Source organism: Scyliorhinus torazame, chromosome 21, assembly GCF_047496885.1.
Source record: "Scyliorhinus torazame isolate Kashiwa2021f chromosome 21, sScyTor2.1, whole genome shotgun sequence".
NCBI lineage: Eukaryota > Metazoa > Chordata > Chondrichthyes > Carcharhiniformes > Scyliorhinidae > Scyliorhinus > Scyliorhinus torazame.
The window spans coordinates 27,919,655-27,945,420 of record NC_092727.1 but is presented as its reverse complement, the minus strand read 5'-3'; the positions used below and the strand labels follow the sequence as shown (position 1 = coordinate 27,945,420).

Sequence of the window (25,766 nt, the reverse complement as noted above, 5' to 3'; positions counted from 1 at the left end):
AGGTTGCTTCCTTGCACTTACCTGCAACTTACCCTGATCCCACCCTGCACTTACCCTGATCATCCTATGGTCTCCGCCGGTGCCGTTCCTCGTGATCCACGTTTGTATGGGCCAGCATCGAATCGGTGCCTGGCTGCAGCCTCCCTGGGTAGACCGAAGAATCAAAGGAGGCTGCTGGACCTACCTATCCTCAATGTGAAGACAGAACTTTGTCTCCACAAAGACTGTGCGGTGGTCACTTCTGCCATTACTGTCATGGACAGATGCATGTGCAGCAGGCAGGTTGGTGAAGATGAGGTCAAGTATGTTTCTCCCTCTTGCTGGTTCCCTCACCACCATGCTGCAAACCCAGTATAGCAGCTATGTTCTTTAGGACCTGGCCAGCTCAGTCTGTGTGGTACTACTGAGCCACACTTTGTGATGGACATTGAAGTCCCCACCCAGAGAATATTCTGTGCCCTTGCCACCCTCGGTGCTTTGAACAAGTGGTGTTCAATATGGAGGAGTACTGATTCATCAGCTGATCAGTACATGGTAATCAGCAGGAGGTTTCCGTGCCCATGTTTAACCTGAAGCCATGAGACTTTATGGGGTCTAGAGTCGACGTTTAATACTCCCAGGGGAACTCTCTCCCGTCTGTATACCACTGTGCTGCCACCCTGCTGGGTCTGTCCTGCCGGTGAGACAGGACATACCCAGGAATGTTGATAGTGGAGTCTGTAAGGTTTGATTCTGTGAGTGTGACTGTGTCAGGCTGTTGCTTGAACAGTCTGTGAGAAAACTCTTCCAACTTTGGCAGAAGCCCCCAGATGTCAGGAAGGAGGATGTTGCAGGTCGGCAGGGCTGTGTTTGCCATTGTGGTTTCTGGTGACTGGGGCGATGTCAGGTTGTCTGTCTGGTTTCATTCCCTTTTTGTGTTTTCATAGCAGTTGAATACAACTGAGTGGCTTGCGGGGCCATTTCAGAAGAATTTAAGAGTGAACCACATTGCTGTAGGTCTGGAGTCACATGTAGGCCAGACCAGGTAAGAATGGCAGAGTTCCTACGCTAAAGGACATTAGTGCTCTTGTTGTCTGAGTGTGGGCCTTTAGTTGCGAAGCAACAAATTAGATTTTTTAAAACCCTGCATTTGCTTTAATGTGGTAAAACCCTCATTACAATGCAGACATCTAAACCAACCTCCAAACTTTTTGGAGGAGCACCTTTTTTTTCTTGAAGTCAAAACTGAAGTTTTAACCCTTTCTTTTTTTGAAATAAATTTAGAGTAACCAATTATTTTTTTCAATTAAGGGGCAATTTAGCCTGGCCAATCCACCTACCCTGCACATCTTTGGGTTGTGGGGGTGAAACCCACGCAAACACCGGGAGAATGTGCAAACTCCACACAGACAGTGACCCAGAGCTAGGATTGAACCTGGAATCTCGGCGCTGTGAGGCAGCAATGCTAACCACTGTGCCACCGTGCTGCCCAAGTTATAACCCTATCTTAGCACATAAATACAGAAACACAAATTAAGTTTGAACTTAAAACTAACTGTCACCTTATTTCTAATATCCACAAAATATACAGCGGAGATATAAATTATTTAAACTTACCTCTATTTTCTGACAATATTTACTCAGTGTAACAGTAGGGTTAATGTTGTATGAACACAGGGTTCAGCAAAGGGCCTATTTCTTATTCCAGGGTACTTAACAGATTTTGAGTCTTGGTAAAAGAATAAATCTTTGTATGTTTGAAGATGATTTGGAGAGATTTTTGCAAACTGAGGAAAAAGCAAGAAAAATTATAACGGTGATGTGGTTAGAATAGAGAGCTGAGATGTTGAGTGGAAAATGGCATTTAATATGGAGAATTACAAGGTTATGAGATAGTGAAGGGAACTAAACAATGGAGATATAAATTAAATTTCTGCTGGCTATAAGATACAGAAGAGCAATCTGTGAGATTGAAACCAAAAGCATTGTTGGTGCCAATTTGGTGATTTTGAGAACTATTTCCATGAGAATAGAACACAAATCTCAGGAAGTGATAACAAAGCTGTATCAGGCACTGATACAATGGCCATACCTGAAATACTGGGCTGAATTTTCACCAATTGTGTTGATTTGGGAGCCCTTTAAAAATTGTTTCTGGGTTCCAATTCTAGGTTTCCTGACCTCAATCACTGGCTGTCTGCTTTTCAGGAGAGACTTTAAAGCATGCAGGTAGCTGTTTCTTGTCAAAAGCTAGCACCCAGCTCTCTCCACAGATAATTTGCAGAGAGAGGCATGCCCAATTCTTCCACATATTAGGGCCAGTTTTTCATTGTGAGGTGTAACTGATTCAACAGCATAATAGATTTCTTGGCATACATAATGAGACTTGTCTGAGACCTGACATCCATTACTCTTGTTGAAGTAGCTGAGCCGAGCCTCAGAGAAAACATTGTTTGTTTGCTCTGGCTCTCTGACCTCTGCTGCCAATTTCACAACATTTATTTACACAAGGTTAAGTGGTTTTGAGAGTTTGTGATTTCTGTTGTTGCTATTATAGGGAGTCCTGCTGATGGCCATTTTTATTGTCTTCTAATGAAATTTTCTTTGTCAACATAGTACTGAGTAATTAGTGAATTACTTTTTGTTATTTTTTTGGTTGTAGCCGCAAAGAGAAAGGATCAGAGGAGGCCCACGTAGAGTTCGTATAACATAGTGCGAGGGCTTTATCTACAAGATGCTGCTTAAATAGGGTATAATGGTGAACTACCCAAATCCCGCAAAACACTCCGATGTCATAATTGCGCAACACGTGACATTACATCAGCCAATGGGGTCACTCTGCTATATTATACCCTCCCTCTTTACTCCTTTAGTGTCCCCGGCATTTTTACTTAAACACTTTAACACAGATCCAATACATTATGCCATAACTAACATTGTTATGTTACAGGTACATATGTACATTTGTAAGACATCTCTTGGGTGGATATCTGTCTCGTTTGGGCAGAACACAACATTCAGGAGCTCAACCCTTAGGGATACTAGGAGTGTCTTCCTTTACACTGGTCAGTGTTACATCTGATGAAACCAACTGAGGAACTGTCTCTGGTTGTGTGGATGATCCTGTCATAACAGATTTTGTGATGTCAACAGTGATAGTCCTCAAGTCGTGCATGTCACTGTCCATACACTGTGGTGAAAACATCTGGTACAGGTTATGTACTCTTTTTTTAATTAAGGGGCAATTTCGCATGAACAATCCAGATACCCCGCACATCCTTTGGGTTGTGGAGGTGACACCCATGCAGACACGGGGAGAATGCGCAAACTCCACACAGACAGTTACTTGGGGCTGGGATCGATCCCCGGGTCCTCGGCACCATGAGGCAGCAATGCTAACCACTGTGCCACCATACCACCCTTTCTGTACTCTCATAAAATGCAGCCAATAATTGGTCAGCGTGTCGGTGCCAAGTTTGTTCATTGTGAGATTGTACAGTAGACATAAAATTGGGCCTGTTTTGGCTAATACAATTACTGGAGTCCATTGTTCGCCTGCGGTGTAATTTTTTACAAGAACACGTTCCTCACACTCAAAGACTGCTTTTGGAATGTTGCTCCCTTCGAACCATTTCCATCTGATGTTGTTGCCTGACTCTCTCTGATGTTCAAGAGATGTCAAAAGGTCAAACTATGTGTGTTTGACTTTTGCGCATCAGTATAGCCAGTGAGTTTTGTGTTGTTGAATGCGCAGTGTTTCTGTATGTCATTAGAAAGCTACTGACCCGTTTAGGTAAAGATCCCTTAAAGCCTTCACGGCATGCTTGAGTGATTGCACAGAATGTTCAACTCAGCCATAAGTATTGGATGGTAGGGGACAGATTTGCTACGGCGGATGCCTCACCCCTTCAGGTAGTCCTCAAATTTGGTTGATGTGAACTGAGTACCGTTATTGCTCAAGAGACTTTCAGATCGCCTGAATCTTGCAAATACATTGTCAAGCCTTTCTATAGTCTGTTCCGTAGTCGTGGATTTCATGATGGCTATCTCCAGCCACTTCGAATGAACGTCACCCATGACCATAAACAAGTGTCCTTTGTCTGTTCCCGCATAATCAACTTGGATTCTTTACCATGGCCTGGCAGGCCATTCCCATGGATGCAAAGGTTGTAGTGGAGGGACATTTGTCAACACAGTAAAGGATTGGCATAACCTCACCTTCTCCTCTATTGGGCATCCAACCCTGACTACCAGAAGTAGCTTCTTGTCAACTACTTCATTTTAACTACACCAAGATAACCCTCGTGAAGCTGTTCCAGGATTCTACTCCTGGACATGGAGGAATGATTACTCTAATACCGCACAACAATGCTCCATTTTATACTGTCAACTCAATATGCCCGGTAAGATAGGGTTAAGGTCTCTGTTCTTATTGTACTCTTGTGATAGAGTGCCTTTTTAAAATCATGTCCAACACCTTCCCCATCACTGCTCTGTTCCGAAAATTTTTCGCACCTGAGAGGATGTTACCGGAACATTTTCCACATGAGACAGAGAGAATATGTCATTGAAGTGTTCATCACATTCGTGCCGATCTTTTTGGAGTTGTTGATCTAGACAAAGTGTCCACGTTCCCATGCAGTTCAGACTTTTGATATTCAGTTACATAATCGTGTGTCAACAAAATTAACGTCCATTGCTGTAATCGATTAGCAGTGAGCAAAGGGATTCCGTTATGCCGGCCAAAAATTATTAAGGGACGATGGTCGGTCGAGTAAATTGGTGACCAAATATATAATGGTGGAACATTCGAATACCAAAAATAATGCTGAGAGCTTCTTAAGTTGCACATAGTTCATAGAATCCTTACAATGCAGAAGGAGGTCATTCAACCCATCAGGTCTACACCGACTCTCTGAAAGAGCAGCCTACCGAGTCCCACTCCCCTGCCTATCCCTGTAACCCCACCTAACCTTTGGACACTAAGGCACAATTTAGCAAGGACAATCCACCTAACCTGCACAAAGACAACCCAAGCAGACACGGGGAAAACGTGCAAACTCCACACAGTCAGCCAAGGTTGGATTTGAACCAGGGTCCTAGTGCTGAGATGCAGCAGTGCTAACCACTATGCCACCTGAGTTGGGCTCAGCGCGAATCAACTTCCTGGAAGCAAATGTTATTGGTCGATCTTCACGGAAGGCATTATATGCGAGACAACTGCTCCAACCCCATAAGGTGATGCACCGCAAACAAGCTGCAGCTTCAGTTTTAGGTTATAATGGACCAATAACTCTGATTCCTATAATTGTTTTTGACATTTCGGAAAGCATCCTCACAATCTTTCAACCAGAGCAAAACAAAGCGTGTAAAGGTTGTTGATAGGTGCGGTACGAACTGTCCATAGTGATTTAATAATCCTGGAAACAAGCTTAACTGAGTGACGTTCTGTGGCCGTGGAGTATCCAGGACCTCCAACATCTTCTTAGGCTCCTTGTGAAGACTGTCTCGGTCGGTGATGTGTCCAAGATAGTGAATCGTAGATTTAAAACTTTTGCAATTCTCTTACATGGCCCTAAGATGATGTGGTTGCAGCCTTGCAAGAGTAACTTCTACGTTCTTTATATGCTCTAGATCATTCAAACCTGTAATCAAAATGTCATCCAAGTAAGCATTCCACACCTGATATCCCACTCAATATCTGATCGATGGATCATCGGAAGAGAGCCAGTGCCGACGTTATCCCGAACGGAAGCCTACGATACCGGAACAGACCCTTGTGTGTTATTATGGTCAATGCGGTTGAGACTCAATAGTTACAATCATTTGCAGATAGACTTGGGAGAGAAAAATTTTGCTAAATATGTGGCCACCTGTGAGGCCTACAAAAAGATCTTCGATAAGTGGGAGAGGGCGCTGACCAGCACATATTCATATTGAACCATCCTTCTTTCAGACTGAGACAATTGGGGTTGCCCAAACGCTGGTGGTAACAGGCTCAATTACTCTTTTCTTCAGTAACCTCCCAAGTTCTTCTTCCACTTTACATCAAGTAGCACAGGGTACGGGGTACACGCTTTCAAACACTGAGGCATGATGTCTGCTTTTATCTTAAGCTTCTCTTTGACCCTAGACATAGATCCAAATTGTGGTGATGTGCATCACTGTAAATACATGTAAGCTAGACAGACACTAGAGGGAGCACCAGAAACATCACACACACACACTCGACCAATGGACATTCACGATACACAAGGAGATGACACGACCACAGGGGGGCATTACACCAACCCATACATAAAGGTCACCACACACCTGATCAACCCCCTTTGGCCAGTGGAGACAGTAAGTGAAGAGAGGCACAGGGTTGATTCATTATCACACCCACCACGTGGAAGAGGTTAGTCAGTTTAGGTAGCTACAATAGGATTAGCAGTAGTGTTGAACTCAAGTTATAAAAGTGTACATCGTGTAAATAAATGAGTTGAAGTTATTTACACGCCTCGACCTTCCTTGACAAATGCAACACAAGGAAGCCGCTTATGTTACAAAGGAAACATAACAAAACAGAAATGTCCTCGAATACTTTGCATACTTTCTCAGATGTGTTTGAAGATCATTTGTAGAATCAGCAAATTGGTTCACTATGGCCCAGTTTAGCATAATCTTCCTTACCCAAAACCTCCCAAACAATGCTGGAAAGTTTCCTTGAACAATGTGAGGAGGCAACTTCACTTTCTGCTAGTTAACTTCCACAGTCAGAAGGCAGCACGGTGACGCTGTGGTTAGCACTACTGCCTCACAGCGCCGAGGTCCCAGGTTTGATCCCAGCTCTGGGTCACTGTCCGTGTGGAGCTTGCACATTCTCCCCATGTTTGCATGGGTTTCGCCCCCACAACTCAAAGATGTGCAGGGTAGGTGGATTGGCCACGCTAAATTGCCCCTTAATTGGAAAAAAAATGAATTGGGTACTCTAAAAATTTTTTTTTAAAACTTCCACAGTCACCTTGATGAAGCCCTTCAGAGGCACAACCTCCTTGGTATATGTCCTCAAGACCACATCAGATGGTTGCATGTCAGTCACATCAATTTCTGATGGTATATCGATTCAGGAATAAGTGGTACTGTAGCGTCTGTATCCACTTCCATCTTAATATCGTTCCCATTTAATCGAAAATCGTTGCATAAAGTGCAATGGGGGATTGCTGGGGGTCTTACCTTGGCAAAGGGCGATTGATGAGCCATGGGAGGGTGTAGGACCTACATGAGGTGGAATAGATGGGCTTGGGGAGTGAGTGGGATGGGTGAGGTCTGGGAGGTCTTTGCATGTTTATCTTAACCAGGATGAAATCCCACAGCACTAAGACGGACATTTGTAAAAGATAACTTCCTCACCCAACAACTCCTGTGGCAGCCTCTGAACTTCCCGATTTGTTCGACTCCAGCCTGACTCCCCGACAATGAAGATCCCACCTTTGCTTCCATGGCAGGCAGGCCGAGCTAGGAATTTTCCTGACTCCCACTCCCCACCCCATGGATAATAATTCAAGCCATTATGTATGATGCCAGTCCCACCGCAACAATGCCATCCTTGCAACAGAGGCAATCAAATTGATGTATCAGTTAAGGTATCTGAGGTACAAGGGATGTTTCAGATTATTTACACAAGAGCACAGGAAGCTCAGGAGAGGCGCTTATTCAAATATCAGGATTTAGAGGAAATTGATAAATTAAACCACAGCAAATATGTTCAAGATTCAAGAAAATATGAGGCCAATTTCAGAAATGGGAAGACACACAAGTCAATTTACACCTTAATACTTAACACAAAAGTGATTATATTTCTTACTGGAGGTGCATGTTTGGAATACTTGAAAGCATAATTAGACCATTGCTTGGCAATTTGATGTAATGATTAACCTTCGGCTAGATAGTCTATAGTTTCTCCTGTTTTATATTTTCTTACATTCTTGTCTGATGGCAGATGACAGAAAGATATCTTGGAGTTAAGAAAGGGACATGTCATAGTAGATTTAGTAATGAGTGTTGAATCATATTTAGTTAACAGCCTAATGGGTACGGAAACATTGATCAAAAAGCGACCGTAATAGGATTGTGGTCAATGTGGTGTTTGAAAGGAGAATCATGAAACAACTACTGGGATTTTAGATTTAGTAAAGGCTGACTCAAATGCGGTGTGACTGACACTGCCCACAATGAACTCAGCAAATCCGCCAATGGGTAAAATACCAGAAGATCTGTGGTAAGGATTCAACATGATGTCAATTGAGTTTGTACCACGAGCGGAAAGATTTCTGCTTGTCAAAAAAAATGCAGTCACTGATGACTAAAGAGACCATAGAATCATAGAATTTACAGTGCAGAATGAGACCATGTGGCCCATCGGGTCTGCACCGGACCTTGGAAAGAGCACCCCACTTAAGGCCATGCCTGCACCCTATCCCCGTAACCCAATAACCCCACCCAACCTTTTTGGGTACCAAGGGGCAATTTAGCATGGCTAATTCATCTAACCTGCACATCTTTTGACTGTGGGAGGAAATGGGAGCACCCAGAGGAAACCCACGCAGACATGGGGAGAAAGTCTCCACACAGACAGACACCCGAGGCGGGAATTGAACCAAGGTCCCTGGAGCTGTGAGACAGCAGTGCTAATCACTGAGCCACTGTGCTGATAAGAGACATGATAAAATTCAAAGAAAAAAAGATGCAACAAAAAGAAATTGCACAGATCTTGGTGAATCGGAAAGATAGAAAGAACTGCAAAGAGTGAGTAGGAGGTAGTGGCTTTTGGAGGAGGAATATGAGCTCATTGAAATCTATCAGATAGGAAGTCCAAGGTTTCTGATCTGATAACAGGGAAAATCTGCTTGTCCCTAGTGCCTCCATGTTCAGTCCGGTAGCTCCCACCGGCTGATTGGCCTCCCTTTGACTCTCTGGCATCTGGCGATCACCCACCTCCCTGATCAGACGAAAAGTGACAGAAGAACATTTCTGGGGTTTCCCATAATTGAGGTCCTCTGAGGTGGACTGACTGAAGTTCTTAAAATGAGATCCAAATAAAGCCAATACGATTTAGCCATTTACTGTGGGGAGGGGTGTGGATGGCGGGGGTGGGGGGGGGGGGGGGGGGGAGGTCCAGGACAAGAGGTGCAATTTCAAACTTTGAGACATGCCAATGAGGAGTGAAATTAAGAAGTACATTTTCTAAACAACAGATAGTAAAACGTGGAATCCCGTACTCTAAGGGTTGTGGATGCCGGGTTAATTGAAATTTTCAAAACCAGAGACAGGCAAATTTTTGTTTGTTTGTTATTTGCATCACAAAAGGAGGCCATTCGGCCCATCGGGTCTGCACGGCTCCCAACAGAGCGACCTAGCTAGTCCCATTCCCCAGCCCTCCAAATTAATCACTTTTAAATATATATCCACCTCCCTCTTGAAACTTCCTATGGAATCCACCTCCACCACTCTCCCAGGCAGCACATTCTAAACCCCAACAACTCACTGAGTAAAGAATTTCTCCTCATCTCACTCCTAGCTCTCTTGCTGATCATCTTGAAATTGTGACTCCAGTCACTGACATACCAAATAGTGGAAACAGAATATCCAACTTTACCCTGTCAAAGTTGTTCAGAATTTTCATAGAATTTCATAGAATTTACAGTGCAGAAGGAGGCCATTCGGCCCATCGAGTCTGCACCGGCTCTTGGAAAGAGCACCCTACCCAAGCCCACACCACCCTATCCCCATAACCCAGTAACCCCACTCAACCAACACTAAGAACACCTCGATAAGGTTGCTCCTTAACTTTCTCTGCTCCAAGGACCACAAGCCCAATTTCTTCAATCTTTCCTTGTAGCTAAAATTCTTCATTCCTGGCATCATTCTATTAAGTCTCTTCTGCCTCTTCCAGGGCTTTAACATCCTTCCTTAAATAAGGCACCCAGAACTGAACACAGTACTCCAAAATGATTTGTCGAGGTGTAGCATTCCTTCCTTGCTTTTATGCTCTGCCTCTATTTATAAACCCAAGAATGCTATAAGCCTTCTTAACAACTGTTTCAACTCACCTGGCCACCTTCAGAGAATTATGCACTTGAACCCCAAGGTCCCTCTGCTCCTGTACTCCCCTCAAAGTTGTATCATTGAGCCTATATTGTCTCCCCATGTTTCTCCTACCAAAATGCATTTAAGTTCATCTGCCAGGTGTCTGCCCATTTGGCCAACTTGTCAATATCCATCTGAAGTTGCTCAGCCTCATCCTCACAATTTACTATTTTCCCTAGCTTAGTATCATCTGCAAATTTAGAGATTTTGCCCTCAACACCCACTTCTAAATCATTTATATAAATCAGAAAAACAAAAGATCCTATCACTGAGCCCTGGGGAACAACACTTTCAACTCGTCTCCAGTCTGAGAAATGGCCATCTATACCTATCCTCTGTTTTCTATCTCTTAGCCAACTTCTAATTCATGCTGCCAAGGACCCATCAATCCCAAACATTTTTAATTTGCTAACCAGTCTGCCATGTGGCACTGTGTCAAATGCTTTCTGAAAGCCCAAATATACAACATCCATGGCACTACCTTCATCCACTGCCCATGTCACCTCGTCAAAGAACTTAATTACATTTATCAGATATAACCTGCCCTTGACAAAGCCATGATGGCTGTCTGCTATTAACTTATTTTACTCTTATATTTATCTCACCCCGTAATGTGGCCTCCATCAGTTTTCCCACTATTGATGTCAAGGTGACAGATCTGTAGATTCTTGGGTTATCCTTTGTCCCTTTCTTAAACAATGGTGTCACATTTGTAATCCTCCAGGGGTGGGGCGGAGGGTGGTGCGGGGGGTGGGGTGGGGGGGAGGGTTAGGGTGTGGGGGGACGGGGGGTGCAGTGTGGAGGGGGGGCGGTGGTGCATTAAATCTGTTTGGAGGCAGGCCCCTGGTGGCAGCCCATGACAGCAGAATTCCAGACAGGCTCATTGGGTGCTCGTACAATGAAAGGCTGCCTTGTAAAGAGATTCTCTGCCATCCCACCCCACAGCACCATCATAATGGTGATTTGGCTCCTTTTGCAATTAAACATTGGAAGGAAACATTTATTCAAGTTGAAACACACTCTTAATTACTTACCATTTACAGCAACCTGGTGGGGCCTCTATGGCTGGAAAGCCTCTGATTGTCCCTGTCCCTCTAGTTCAAAGGGCCCACTTTGTCTTCCTTAATTTGACAGGGAACCCAGCCCCAGAACAATCAAGGTGGTGTGCCATTCAGATTCTCGACAAGTGTCACTGTATATCCCCCCCATCAGAGGGGGTTGGTTCTGGACCCGGAAAACAGTCCTGACCCCTGTTTCCCATCGTCAAAGTGAAAATTCAGTCCCCATCTCATCTCAGAGGCAGCACAGTGTAACAATGCTACGGAACGTCACTGAATTGTCACTCTGCATCAATCTCTTTTGAATTTAAAAACTTTCCGATTCTTAAGTGTGAACTATAAAATAAAGGCAATAACCAACAAGTATTTTGATTTGATTTAATAGTGTGTTTTTATTCTTGTGCGTTTAGTTGGTGTTGAACAGCGCACATTTGCAACAACTGTAATACAGTTTCAACATTAAGCATTCTTACACTTGTGAGCAACCAGGAAAATTGCAGCCTCACAGTCCGATATACTTCTTATATGGTCAGGCGCAACAAAAATTTCAAAACCATCTATCTCATAACCAGCCTCCTTTATAGCACTTGCTAAAAAGGCCTGATCAAATTTCAGAGATGAAAACTTCATCTCATTTACGATGTAATAGCTCTCGTTCAAAACACTAATCAGAATGAGCACCCCACCTGGTTTTAACAGAGAGGTTACATTTCTAAGAGCAGCGCAGTAAGCTGCTTTATCCTTACAGGCAACTTCCAGACACAAGGAAGTCACCAGACAATCAACAGGGTCCATTTCCACTGGATCCAGAGGGTTAGTTTGATGGACATCACACTTCAAAACTTGTTTGATGGAATCTCTCAGCTTCTTCTCTTTCTCTGTCCATTTTTCCCTGAAAGATACAAGCTCAGTGTCTGAGACAGAATGTTGCAGAGAACCACATTCAATTCATACTGCATCAGAAGAGATGATTGTGCGGATCAAGCATTTTTCTAATGCTTGTTCTAACGAGTCCCCAGTTAAGGGGCAACTCCATCACAAAAAGCAGAGTGATGATTGTGTTTATGAAAGAGTTTCTCATGCAGCACATTAAAATGAGCACCAGCCTACCCTATCATGTCTTTACATGCATCAATAAATGGTTGCATTTTATAGCGCCTTTTAACAGTGAAATGTAACAAAGGGGTTCATAGGAATGTTACCAAATAAGATTTGACATGGTGTCACAAAAGGGGAGTATAGGGAAAGTGGCAATAATCTGGTTGAAGTGGGGGAGCTCTAAAGAGTTTGAAAAGAAGACAGAGAGGTAGACGGATGGAAGGCTTTAGGGAGAGAAATCCAGAGCAGCAGCCTCAGTAACTCGTCATTGCAGCCCAATTGGGTTGGCGCAATTAAATTTGGAGATCCAAGGAGTACAGAGATCCCCGAGGTGTACAGTGCTGGTGGAGGTTACTAACCGAGGGAGTGGGCAAAGGATTTGATCAACACTAAAGGCTGTAATCAACTTTGGTTCACACTGTTGTCGGGGACAAAGACAACAAAAACGGCTGGAGAATGGCCGGGTCCGTGACCTGCAGCGGTCGCGCCGTAAAACATGGTGCTGGCCATGTGCGGACCCAACCTGCCAAATACTGCCCCCCTGGCCAACCCCTGGCCACTCCCACCAGCCCTCGCGCAAGCCCCCCGGCTAGCAGCACGGCTCCCAGCCAACTGTGACGACGCTGGACACAGTCCGCAGCCGCCACGCCAGGTTCCCGACAGCTGTGACCACAAGTAAACCGTGCCATCGGGAACTCGGCCCATCGGCGGCGGTGGATCGCGGAGGCCTCAGAGAATAGAGTGTCAGGCCCGCTAATGATATGCCAACAGTGCTTAAACACCGCGGGGCGAGCAACGCAATTACGGGGTGCCAGAGGATCACGATTTGGCATCAATCTGCCGCCCACCACTCCTGATTTGGCGTTAAACTGGGGCCTACCACGATTTTGACTTTGGAGAGTATTCGCCGCCCATTTCGCCGTTGGCCGACGGTGAATCCCATCCCATGTTTCTGAGACGCAGACGAGTTGGAAGGCTTTTCTACCTGAATAAGTGACACGGTGAATTTAATATTTGAGAAGAGCAGAATTCTGAACAAAGCTAACTTCCCTTCAGTGTTGAACTTAAGTATCAGGCTGGAATATGTGCTGTTCTCCCAGAGTGGGGGTTGCCTTTGGACTCGGCAGTGAGACGGCCGCCAGCTGAGCCAAACTGACAACAGCAGAAGACTTTGTAAATGAGTTGAGCTCAGTTGAAACTCTGTTAAGGTGAAATGTGAGATGGAAAAGAGAGGGGCATTTGAAGTATTTTGCCCCAGGGTGATCAGATATTAGCAGTCATCAAATTTGTGTCTATGTCGCCAGCATTGAGCAACCTCGACCAGGAGCAGCTTGCACTGCCGAAATATGGAGAGATTGCTGCCTTATCCAGGCCAATATTTGGGAACATACAGAATGGTGTAAAGTAAAAAGGTCCTAACAAAATGAGTCTGGGTGTTTCCTTCACTTTGTGGAGATCACGGTCTCTGATATCAGGTTTCCAGCAAAATATTTATTTATATCCTGAGCTTTATAGAGAAGCTGTTTAAAAAGGATGCTGAGCAACTCAGGACAGCAGCAGCTTTCCAGGTCTACAAGCACCTTTCTTTTCAGTAAATAGGTTGATCTTTTTCTCACTTGACTGATGAGCCCTCTAACTGCAAATTACAAATGAAACCTAATCACAGGAATGACCTCTCATTGCAATGGATCCATTCTTTTACTGGCTGAAGTGCTCAGATTTAATTTGTAATTCAATAGAGTTGTTTGGATACTTTGACAAATCAGAAGAAATCGCGGAATTAAGTGCCGCTTAGGGATCAAACCCAAGATATTTCAAGTTTATAGATAGAGTGGTGCATCTATACCAATGGGCAGCTTTTTCACCTTTTCACAAAGCAAATCCGGGCTTCTCAATAATTACCTGTCGCCTTCCAGTTCACACACATACTTTGCAATTGGGCTCCAGTCAAAAGCTCCCGGGTCATTTTGTAACCACAGCTCAATCTCCTGGCGGTTGTTGGAAGCAAAATCGGACACAACAATTTGCTCCGCATGCCCCGAGGCAGTGAGAGCCAAATGAAGACAGGGACCACATCCAATTTCAAGCAGTGTGCGGAACTTCGGACCTGGAATCATTCAAACATCAGTTGTTGATTGGGAAAGAAAATGGAAATAATGCACCTAAAATTGTACTGAAGAAACCACGAAAGCAGTGAGAGGCAACCTAGTGATTGGGCTGCACGCGTTCGAAATTGGCTTGTTCACTAACTATGACCCCATGAATATGATTAAATCTATTAAATACACATCAAATATTATATAATTAGTTATAAAAGTTGCTTAATCATTTCATATACTAATAGATCTAATCAATTTCAAATGGTAAAAACAAAAGAAATATTTATGCTTTGGATGCAGAGGGAGTGCACGGCTCTCACAGTCAATGGCGTGTGCAATTAGAATGCAACTCACATTGCTTGCACCATGTTTTATGTGCAGATCACTTCCCTCATTTAAAAAAGAAAAATTTAGAGTACCCAATTCATTTTTTCCAATTACGGGGCAATTTAGCGTGGCCAATCCACCTAGCCTGCACATCTTTGGGTTGTGCGGGTGAAACCCAAGCAAACACGGGGAGAATGTGCAAACTCCACACGGACAATGACCCAGAGCCGGGATCGAACCTGGGACCTTGGCGCCGTGAGGCAGCAGGGCTAACCCACTGCGTCACCGTGCAGCCCTCATATCACTTCACTCATACTGGTGGGGAAAATACTACATGGATGGAAATCAGCGGAGTGTGGCAACGGTCAACAAAATGCCTCATGGGTTGCAAACAAAACCCAGATCGGCTGCAGGTTGGCCCTAGGTCTCAGATTATCCACCAGTGAACTAAAGGGAGCTTTTGTATCAATGTCCGCTTCTCTGTCTTTGCTGGCAAGAATCAGATGCCATTCTTTTCCACCCTTCTTGCCACACCCAATTCCGATGAGATAATAACAATGTTGCTCAGTGTGACGGGTACATTGCTGCTCTGCTCACTGGGAGAAGAACTCTCTCAATAATTTTGCAGCATCAGGAATTCCTGTCAACAGATGTCTCCACTGGAGCAGCAGCAGCACAGGGTTTGCACAGGGAGAGATGTGAAAGGAGTGTCAATGTGGGCTGAGCGATGGGCGGGAGAAGAGTGAAAAACCACATGGCAGCTAGAGGAATGCTAGTATGACCTGACAGAATGGAGGAGATAATAAGGCATGATTTCCAACATGAAATGAATGACGGTGAGGGGGGGGGGGGAATAGATGTTGGACGAAGAACATATGCGTGGGGGAAGATGAAGAAGAGTGTCCAAGGGAAGTGGAAAGGGTGGGAGACAAATGCTAGAATGAACGGGGGTTGGAGGGAGGAATTGCTTTATGTGGGTTGTCGGGAACAGTGTGGAGAAGGTATGTGTGAACAAGTAAACTAAGGGCTGAGGAGATCAATAAGAATAATTATGGCCCCTCTGCATTTTCTCTGGAAGAGATGACTGCCTCTTAGTTTAAAATGTATTACATAGTTGTCATAGTAACAAAGTTAATAATGTGATTTTGTGACACAAATGCCATAATGGCTTAAAAATTTATAGGAAATTGAGAAAACTTCTGCAATTTTAACCTCACTAGTTCGTTATACTACATTGATTTACAAAAACTGTTGTAGGCCATGCTTGAGTTTATCCTTCACATAAGTAGTGGTCCTAATCCTGTGTGGTCAATTGGTTCCCCAATTCTTGATCTATATTAATCACCTTTTCTTCAATCATTTAGTTTTACACCTTGACCTGGTCTCGGCTTCAGAGGCTCATCATGACTCTCCATGCAAAACATCATCTTGCTCTCTGTGTAGGTCTCCTTTTCCTAGCTATCTCAACAACCAAATACTATCTGTTCCACAGACTATTGCCCATGAATTGACTCTTAATCTTTTCTATTAATTTAACTTAGCCCCAAGAGTATGAATTCTTCCTTCATGTTTGTATTTCTTCCCAGCAAGCAGCGTAGCTTTATGCAACTCGCTGTGGCATTTTTCCTGCAGCTTAATTGATGATAAAGCTGTACTCCATACACATGTCCTAGGTCAATATTCAGGCCTGATTTTGACTTTCCAGCATTCCTGGGAGCTTTTGACCACTTTTTCATTGCCTTTTGTTCTTTCTCACCGAAGGCCCAGAAACACGCACTCCAATTTAGGAAACTTAACATGGTTCCTCTTCGCTCCAGTTATCTTCTTTATTGTAGGATATGCTGGAAGGCCAATTTCCCTAAGTGCAACAAATCATGGTGCTTGGCTGCCCCAGTGCAAAGCAATATTGAAGTGAAACCCGCAAGTAGGATAAACATAGGGCCAAATGCCTGCTTTAGGTGTGGGTAAAGAACACGTCTAGTTTCTCCTTATCTGGTAGGGGGGGGGGAAGAGATCTCCAGCTTAAAGTACATGCTTGCTGTTGCTGATTTTGGAGCCTCAGTAGGTTCTGACTGCTGGGCACAAGCAGCCCAATCTCTAATTGTTCCCTTGCTTTCAATAGATCCAATCTCCCTCAGTTCTTTATATATATGTGCTCCTCTCAGCGTCTCCCCCTCAACATTTGTTTAAGTTTTGATTCTCTCCTCAAGCTTCAATTTGCTTATCCACCACTCTTAGCATCAGTAACAAAGGGGTGTCATTAAAAATCCATTTCCCCTTTCCCTCTCCCCCCGAACCTTAAATTCCCCTTTACTTCATGCCCCGCTCAGTCGTCTCCCATTATTGTCATCTACCTCCTCCTTTATTCCCCCAATGCTGCTCCTCAATCATTAGTCAACAAATGGTACTGCCTCAGGAACACTGGAGTTAGAGCGGGGGAGTTGCAGCTCCATTCACATACTGGCCAGGCCAAATAATGATTTGACAGATAAACAGAAACAGCAAATAGTGGACAATCTCAGCAGGACTGATCACAATCTGTGGAGGGGAAAAGGGAGCTAAGGTTTTCGAGTCTGGACGACTCTTTGACAATGATTTGGGCTGAAGTCCTGCAGGTTCAGGAACTGCTGAGGATTTCGTACTGTCAACAATCCTCCGTCAGTACTTGATCCCAAACGCATTAAAGCAGTATTTGCCCAGAGGAATTGGAGGTGAAAGCTCAGAGCAGGGTGTTGCCCCGTTAAGGCAGCAGCTAGCTTAAATTAAATCCAAAAGGCTTCACTCACCACTGGAGAAGGTTTTTATCAAATTCGTCAGAACAAAAGGCAGGAATGCCTTTTCCAGCACTTCACCAAGGGGAGACAGATAGTACGTTTCCAAATAGATCCGTGAGTTAAACTTTTTCTCATAACAATCGCCATCGGTGAAACCCGACTCCATTCCTCTCTGAACAGGAAAGTCGACTGAGAGGTGGATTGCAATCCCACTATAGTTAAAGGGACTGCCCCTGCCGGTAAAATGTTTGGAACTGACCCCATTGTGAGAAGGGGGAGGTGTTCCCGGAAGAGCTGCCTGTCATTTCACTCCACAGTGTCTTTCTCTAAAAGTCATATGAAACGTTTTGATGTTATTTGCTTCAGTTTGTCAGGCATTTGATTTTACATCAGAATGTATTTCCCTTTGTAACAGAGCTCTGGGATTAAAAAAAACAATGGATCATGTGCAAAGTAGAACCAAAAACAAGACCAACTTAGATTGTACATCGGTTTGTATCACAGTACTTGCAATTAATCGCAGTGCAGAAAGGCATGTGGTCCCAAAACTCAATCTATATTCGTTATCTAGGATGATGGAGAAAATCCAATAGTACATAAAAATCTGTTTGCGTTTGACGACCTAACGTATTCTAAAGGACTATGTAGATAAGATCTAGAAATTAAGGCCCATGTTTATTAAACAGTTTGCTGAAAAATCTTTTCGTTCAAAATTTATTTTTGTAATGACATCTTATACAGGTCAAGGTTCATTCTGAAAATTACAGATACAAGGTTCATATTTTTGATGTTTATAAAAAAGGCTGTTCTGCTATCATGGTCAATAAAGCTCCCAGTGTATGTGAGCTGATGAAATGCAAACAAGGGTGCTTGGCTGCCCCAGGGCAAAGCAATATTGGAGTGAAACCCTAAAGGAGGATATAATGTAAACAAAAGTCTCAGTACCAGACAGGAGGACACGCTTTTCAAATGCACAATTTGCAAATCTGATGTTTCAACAAATTTAAGTGAGATACCAATGGTAGTTTTAACAGTATGGACTCCTTGAGTAGGTCAATGTCTGTAGAGTACTAGAAGTTCCCTAGCCTCCAAGGTTGCTTCCTTGCACTTACCTGCAACTTACCCTGACCCCACGCTGCACTTACCCTGATCATCCTATGGTCTCCGCCGGTACCGTTCCTCCTGATCCACGTTTGTATGGACCAGCATCGAATCGGTGCCTGGCTGCAGCCTCCCTGGGTAGACCGAAGAATCAAAGGAGGCTGCTGGACCTACCTATCCACAATGTGAAGACAGAACTTTGTCTCCACAAAGACTGTGCGGTGGTCACTTCTGCCGTTACTGTCATGGACAGATGCTTGTGCAGCAGGCAGGTTGGTGAAGATGAGGTCAAGTATGTTTCTCCCTCTTGCTGGTTCCCTCACCACCATGCTGCAAACCCAGTATAGCAGCTATGTTCTTTAGGACCTGGCCAGCTCAGTCTGTGTGGTACTACTGAGCCACACTTTGTGATGGACATTGAAGTCCCCACCCAGGGAATATTCTGTGCCCTTGCCACCCTCGGTGCTTTGAACAAGTGGTGTTCAATATGGAGGAGTACTGATTCTTCAGCTGATCAGTACATGGTAATCAGCAGGAGGTTTCCGTGCCCATGTTTAACCTGAAGCCATGAGACTTTATGGGGTCTAGAGTCGATGTTTAATACTCCCAGGGGAACTCTCTTCCGTCTATATACCACTGTGCTGCCACCCTGCTGGGTCTGTCCTGCCGGTGAGACAGGACATACCCAGGAATGTTGATAGTGGAGTCTGTGAGGTTTGATTCTGTGAGTGTGACTGTGTCAGGCTGTTGCTTGAACAATCAGTTAGAAAACTCTCCCAATTTTGGCAGAAGCCCCCAGATGTCAGGAAGGAGGATGTTGCAGGTCGGCAGGACAGTGTTTGCCATTGTGGTTTCTGGTGACTGGCGCAATGTCAGGTTGTCTGTCTGGTTTCATTCCCTTTTTGTGTTTTCGTAGCGGTTGAATACAACTGAGTGGCTTGCGAGGCCATTTCAGAAGAATTTAAGAGTGAACCACATTGCTGTAGGTCTGGAGTCACATGTAGGCCAGACCAGGTAAGAATTGCAGAGTTCCTTCGCTAAAGGACATTAGTGCTCTTGTTGTCTGAGTGTGGGCCTTTAGTTGCTAAGCAACAACTTACATTTTTAAAAACCCTGCATTTGCTTTAATGTGCTAAAAGCCTCATTACAATGCAGACATCTAAACCAACCTCCAAACTTGCTAGCACATTTGTTTTATTGAAGTCAAAACTGAAGTTTTAACCCTTTCTTTTTTTTAAATAAATTTAAAGTAGCCAATTATTTTTTTCCAATTAAGGGGCAATTTAGCCTGGGCAATCCAACTACCCTGCACATCTTTGGGTTGTGGGGGAAACCCACGCAGACACTGGGAGAATCTGCAAATATTACACGGACAGTGACCTGGGGCCAGGATCGAACCCAGGTCCTCAGTGCCGTGAGGTAGCAATCCTAACCACTGTTAGCTGCCCAAGCTTTAACCCTTTCTTAGCACATAAATACAGAAACACAAATTAAGTTTGAACTTAAAACTAACTGTCACCTTATTTCTAATATCCACAAAATATACAGCGGAGATATAAATTATTTAAACTTACCTCTATTTTCTGACAATATTTACTCAGTGTAACAGTAGGGTTAATGTTGTATGAACACAGGGTTCAGCAAAGGGCCTATTTCTTATTCCAGGGTACTTAACAGATTTTGAGTCTTGGTAAAAGAATAAATCTTTGTATGTTTGAAGATGGCAATACATTTGGAGACATTTTTGCAAACTGAGGAAAAAGCAAGAAAAATTATAACGGTGATGTGGTTAGAATAGAGAGCTGAGATGTTGAGTGGAAAATGGCATTTAATATGGAGAATTACAAGGTTATGAGATCGTGAAGGGAACTAAACAATGGAGATATAAATTAAATATCTGCTGGCTATAAGATACAGAAGAGCAATCTGTGAGATTGAAACCAAAAGCATGGTTGGTGCCAATTTGGTGATTTTGAGAACTATTTCCATGAGAATAGAACACAAATCTCAGGAAATGATAACAAGGCTGTATAAGGCACTGATACAATGGCCATACCTGAAATACTGGGCTGAATTTTCACCAATTGTGTTGATTTGGGAGCCCTTTAAAATGGTTTCTGGGTTCCAATTCTAGGTTTCCTGACCTCAATCACTGGCTGTCTGATTTTCAGGAGAGACTTTAAAGCGTGCAGGCAGCTGTTTCTTGTCAAACGCTAGCACCCAGCTCTCTCCACGGATAATTTGCAAAGAGAGGCATGCCCAATTCTTCCACAAATTATGGCCAGTTTTCCATTGTGAAAACATAGATTTCTTGGCATACATAATAAGACTTGTCTGAGAGACCTGACATCCATTATTCCTGTTGAAGTAGCTGAGCCGAGCCTCAGAGAAAACATTGTTTGTTTGCTCTGGCTCTCTGACCTCTGTTGCCAATTTCACAACATTTATTTACACAAGGTTAAGTGGTTTTGAGAGTTTGTGATTTCTGTTGTTGCTATTATAGGGAGTCCTGCTGATGGCCATTTTTATTGTCTTCTAATGAAATTTTCTTTTTCAACATAGTATTGAGTAATTAGTGAATTACTTTTTGTTATTTTTTTGGTTGTAGCCGCAAAGAGAAAGGATCAGAGGAGGCCCACGTGGAGTTCGTATAACATAGTGCGAGGGCTTTATCTACAAGATGCTGCTTAAATAGGGTATAATGGTGAACTACCCAAATCCCGCAAAACACTCCGATGTCATAATTGCGCAACACGTGACATTACATCAGCCAATGGGGTCACTTTGCTATATTATACCCTCCCTCTTTACTCCTTTAGTGTCCCCGGCATTTTTACTTAAACACTTTAACACAGATCCAATACATTATGCCATAACTAACATTGTTATGTTACAGGTACATATGTACATTTGTAAGACATCTCTTGGGTGGATATCTGTCTCGTTTGGGCAGAACACAACATTCAGGAGCTCAACCCTTAGGGATACTAGGAGTGTCTTCCTTTACACTGGTCAGTGTTACATCTGATGAAACCAACTGAGGAACTGTCTCTGGTTGTGTGGATGATCCTGTCATAACAGATTTTGTGATGTCAACAGTGATAGTCCTCAAGTCGTGCATGTCACTGTCCATATACACTGTGGTGAAAACATCTGGTACAGGTTATGTACTCTTTTTTTAATTAAGGGGCAATTTAGCATGAACAATCCAGATACCCCGCACATCCTTTGGGTTGTGGAGGTGACACCCATGCAGACACGGGGAGAATGCGCAAACTCCACACAGACAGTTACTTGGGGCTGGGATCGATCCCCGGGTCCTCGGCACCATGAGGCAGCAATGCTAACCACTGTGCCACCATACCACCCTTTCTGTACTCTCATAAAATGCAGCCAATAATTGGTCAGCGTGTCGGTGCCAAGTTTGTTCATTGTGAGATTGTACAGTAGACATAAAATTGGGCCTGTTTTGGCTAATACAATTACTGGAGTCCATTGTTCGCCTGCGGTGTAATTTTTTACAAGAACACGTTCCTCACACTCAAAGACTGCTTTTGGCATGTTGCTCCCTTCGAACCATTTCCATCTGATGTTGTTGCCTGACTCTCTCTGATGTTCAAGAGATGTCAAAAGGTCAAACTATGTGTGTTTGACTTTTGCGCATCAGTATAGCCAGTGAGTTTTGTGTTGTTGAATGCGCAGTGTTTCTGTATGTCATTAGAAAGCTACTGACCCGTTTAGGTAAAGATCCCTTAAAGCCTTCACGGCATGCTTGAGTGATTGCACAGAATGTTCAACTCAGCCATAAGTATTGGATGGTAGGGGACAGATTTGCTACGGCGGATGCCTCACCCCTTCAGGTAGTCCTCAAATTTGGTTGATGTGAACTGAGTACCGTTATTGCTCAAGAGACTTTCAGATCGCTTGAATCTTGCAAATACATTGTCAAGCCTTTCTATAGTCTGTTCCGTAGTTGTGGATTTCATGATGGCTATCTCCAGCCACTTCGAATGAACGTCACCCATGACCATAAACAAGTGTCCTTTGTCTGTTCCCGCATAATCAACTTGGATTCTTTACCATGGCCTGGCAGGCCATTCCCATGGATGCAAAGGTTGTAGTGGAGGGACATTTGTCAACACAGTAAAGGATTGGCATAACCTCACCTTCTCCTCTATTGGGCATCCAACCCTGACTACCAGAAGTAGCTTCTTGTCAACTACTTCATTTTAACTACACCAAGATAACCCTCGTGAAGCTGTTCCAGGATTCTACTCCTGGACATGGAGGAATGATTACTCTAATACCGCACAACAATGCTCCATTTTATACTGTCAACTCAATATGCCCGGTAAGATAGGGTTAAGGTCTCTGTTCTTATTGTACTCTTGTGATAGAGTGCCTTTTTAAAATCATGTCCAACACCTTCCCCATCACTGCTCTGTTCCGAAAATTTTTCGCACCTGAGAGGATGTTACCGGAACATTTTCCACATGAGACAGAGAGAATATGTCATTGAAGTGTTCATCACATTCGTGCCGATCTTTTTGGAGTTGTTGATCTAGACAAAGTGTCCACGTTCCCATGCAGTTCAGACTTTTGATATTCAGTTACATAATCGTGTGTCAACAAAATTAACGTCCATTGCTGTAATCGATTAGCAGTGAGCAAAGGGATTCCGTTATGCCGGCCAAAAATTATTAAGGGACGATGGTCGGTCGAGTAAATTGGTGACCAAATATATAATGGTGGAACATTCGAATACCAAAAATAATGCTGAGAGCTTCTTAAGTTGCACATAGTTCATAGAATCCCTACAATGCAGAAGGAGGTCATTCAACCCATCAGGTCTACACCGACTCTCTGAAAGAGCAGCCTACCGAGTCCCACTCCCCTGCCTATCCCTGTAACCCCATAACCCCACCTAACCTTTGGACACTAAGGCACAATTTAGCAAGGACAATCCACCTAACCTGCACAAAGACAACCCAAGCAGACACGGGGAAAACGTGCAAACTCCACACAGTCACCCAAGGTTGGATTTGAACCAGGGTCCTAGTGCTGAGATGCAGCAGTGCTAACCACTATGCCACCTGAGTTGGGCTCAGCGCGAATCAACTTCCTGGAAGCAAATGCTATTGGTCGATCTTCACGGAAGGCATTATATGCGAGACAACTGCTCCAACCCCATAAGGTGATGCACCGCAAACAAGCTGCAGCTTCAGTTTTAGGTTATAATGGACCAATAACTCTGATTCCTATAATTGTTTTTGACATTTCGGAAAGCATCCTCACAATCTTTCAACCAGGGCAAAGCAAAGCGTGTAAAGGTTGTTGATAGGTGCGGTACGAACTGTCCATAGTGATTTAATAATCCTGGAAACAAACTTAACTGAGTGACGTTCTGTGGCCGTGGAGTATCCAGGACCTCGAACATCTTCTTAGGCTCCTTGTGAAGGCTGTCTCGGTCGGTGATGTGTCCAAGATAGTGAATCGTAGATTTAAAACTTTTGCAATTCTCTTACATGGCCCTAAGATGATGTGGTTGCAGCCTTGCAAGAGTAACTTCTACGTTCTTTATATGCTCTAGATCATTCAAACCTGTAATCAAAATGTCATCCAAGTAAGCATTCCACACCTGATATCCCACTCAATATCTGATCGATGGATCATCGGAAGAGAGCCAGTGCCGACGTTATCCCGAACGGAAACCTACGATACCGAAACAGACCCTTGTGTGTTATTATGGTCAACGCGGTTGAGACTCAATAGTTACAATCATTTGCAGATAGACTTGGGAGAGAAAGATTTTGCTAAATATGTGGCCACCTGTGAGGCCTACAAAAAGATCTTCGATAAGTGGGAGAGGGCGCTGACCAGCACATATTCATATTGAACCATCCTTCTTTCAGACTGAGACAATTGGGGTTGCCCAAACGCTGGTGGTAACAGGCTCAATTACTCTTTTCTTCAGTAACCTCCCAAGTTCTTCTTCCACTTTACATCAAGTAGCACAGAGTATGGGGTACACGCTTTCAAACACTGAGGCATGATGTCTGCTTTTATCTTAAGCTTCTGTTTGACCCTAGACATAGATCCAAATTGTGGTGATGTGCATCACTGTAAATGCATGTAAGCTAGACAGACACTAGAGGGAGCACCAGAAACATCGCACACACACACTCGACCAATGGACATTCACGATACACAAGGAGATGACACGACCACAGGGGGGCATTACACCAACCCATACATAAAGGACACCACACACCTGATCAACCCCCTTTGGCCAGTGGAGACAGTCAGTGAGGAGAGGCACAGGGTTGATTCATTATCACACCCACCACGTGGAAGAGGTTAGTCAGTTTAGGTAGCTACAATAGGATTAGCAGTAGTGTTGAACTCAAGTTATAAAAGTGTACATCGTGTAAATAAATGAGTTGAAGTTATTTACACGTCTCGACCTTCCTTGACAAATGCAACACAAGGAAGCCGCTTATGTTACAAAGGAAACATAACAAAACACAAATGTCCTCGAATACTTTGCATACTTTCTCAGAGGTGTTTGAAGATCATTTGTAGAATCAGCAAATTGGTTCACTATGGCCCAGTTTAGCATAATCTTCCTTACCCAAAACCTCCCAAACAATGCTGGAAAGTTTCCTTGAACAATGTGAGGAGGCAACTTCACTTTCTGCTAGTTAACTTCCACAGTCAGAGGGCAGCACGGTGACGCTGTGGTTAGCACTACTGCCTCACAGCGCCGAGGTCCCAGGTTTGATCCCAGCTCTGGGTCACTGTCCGTGTGGAGCTTGCACATTCTCCCCATGTTTGCATGGGTTTCGCCCCCACAACTCAAAGATGTGCAGGGTAGGTGGATTGGCCACGCTAAATTGCCCCTTAATTGGAAAAAAAATGAATTGTGTACTCTAAAAAAAATTTTTTTAAACTTCCACAGTCACCTTGATAAAGCCCTTCAGAGGCACAACCTCCTTGGTATATGTCCACATCAGATGGTTGCATGTCAGTCACATCAATTTCTGATGGTATATCGATTCAGGAATAAGTGGTACTGTAGCGTCTGTATCTACTTCCATCTTAATATCGTTCCCATTTAATCGAAAATCGTTGCATAAAGTGCAATGGGGGATTGCTGGGGGTCTTACCTTGGCAAAGGGCGATTGATGAGCCATGGGAGG

General features: G+C 43.9%; 1 protein-coding gene across 1 annotated transcript; it reads right to left on the bottom strand.

Moving 5' to 3' along the window:
• Positions 1 to 11,532: 11,532 nt before the first annotated feature.
• On the bottom strand, positions 11,533 to 17,683 carry LOC140398227 (nicotinamide N-methyltransferase-like). The gene is made up of 3 exons (XM_072486640.1): positions 17,479 to 17,683; positions 14,169 to 14,373; positions 11,533 to 12,060 (listed from the first exon to the last, which is right to left on the bottom strand). Exons 1-3 carry the CDS (start codon positions 17,630 to 17,632, stop codon positions 11,628 to 11,630), a joined length of 792 nt encoding a protein of 263 aa, XP_072342741.1. The 5' UTR covers positions 17,633 to 17,683; the 3' UTR covers positions 11,533 to 11,627.
• Positions 17,684 to 25,766: the final 8,083 nt, after the last annotated feature.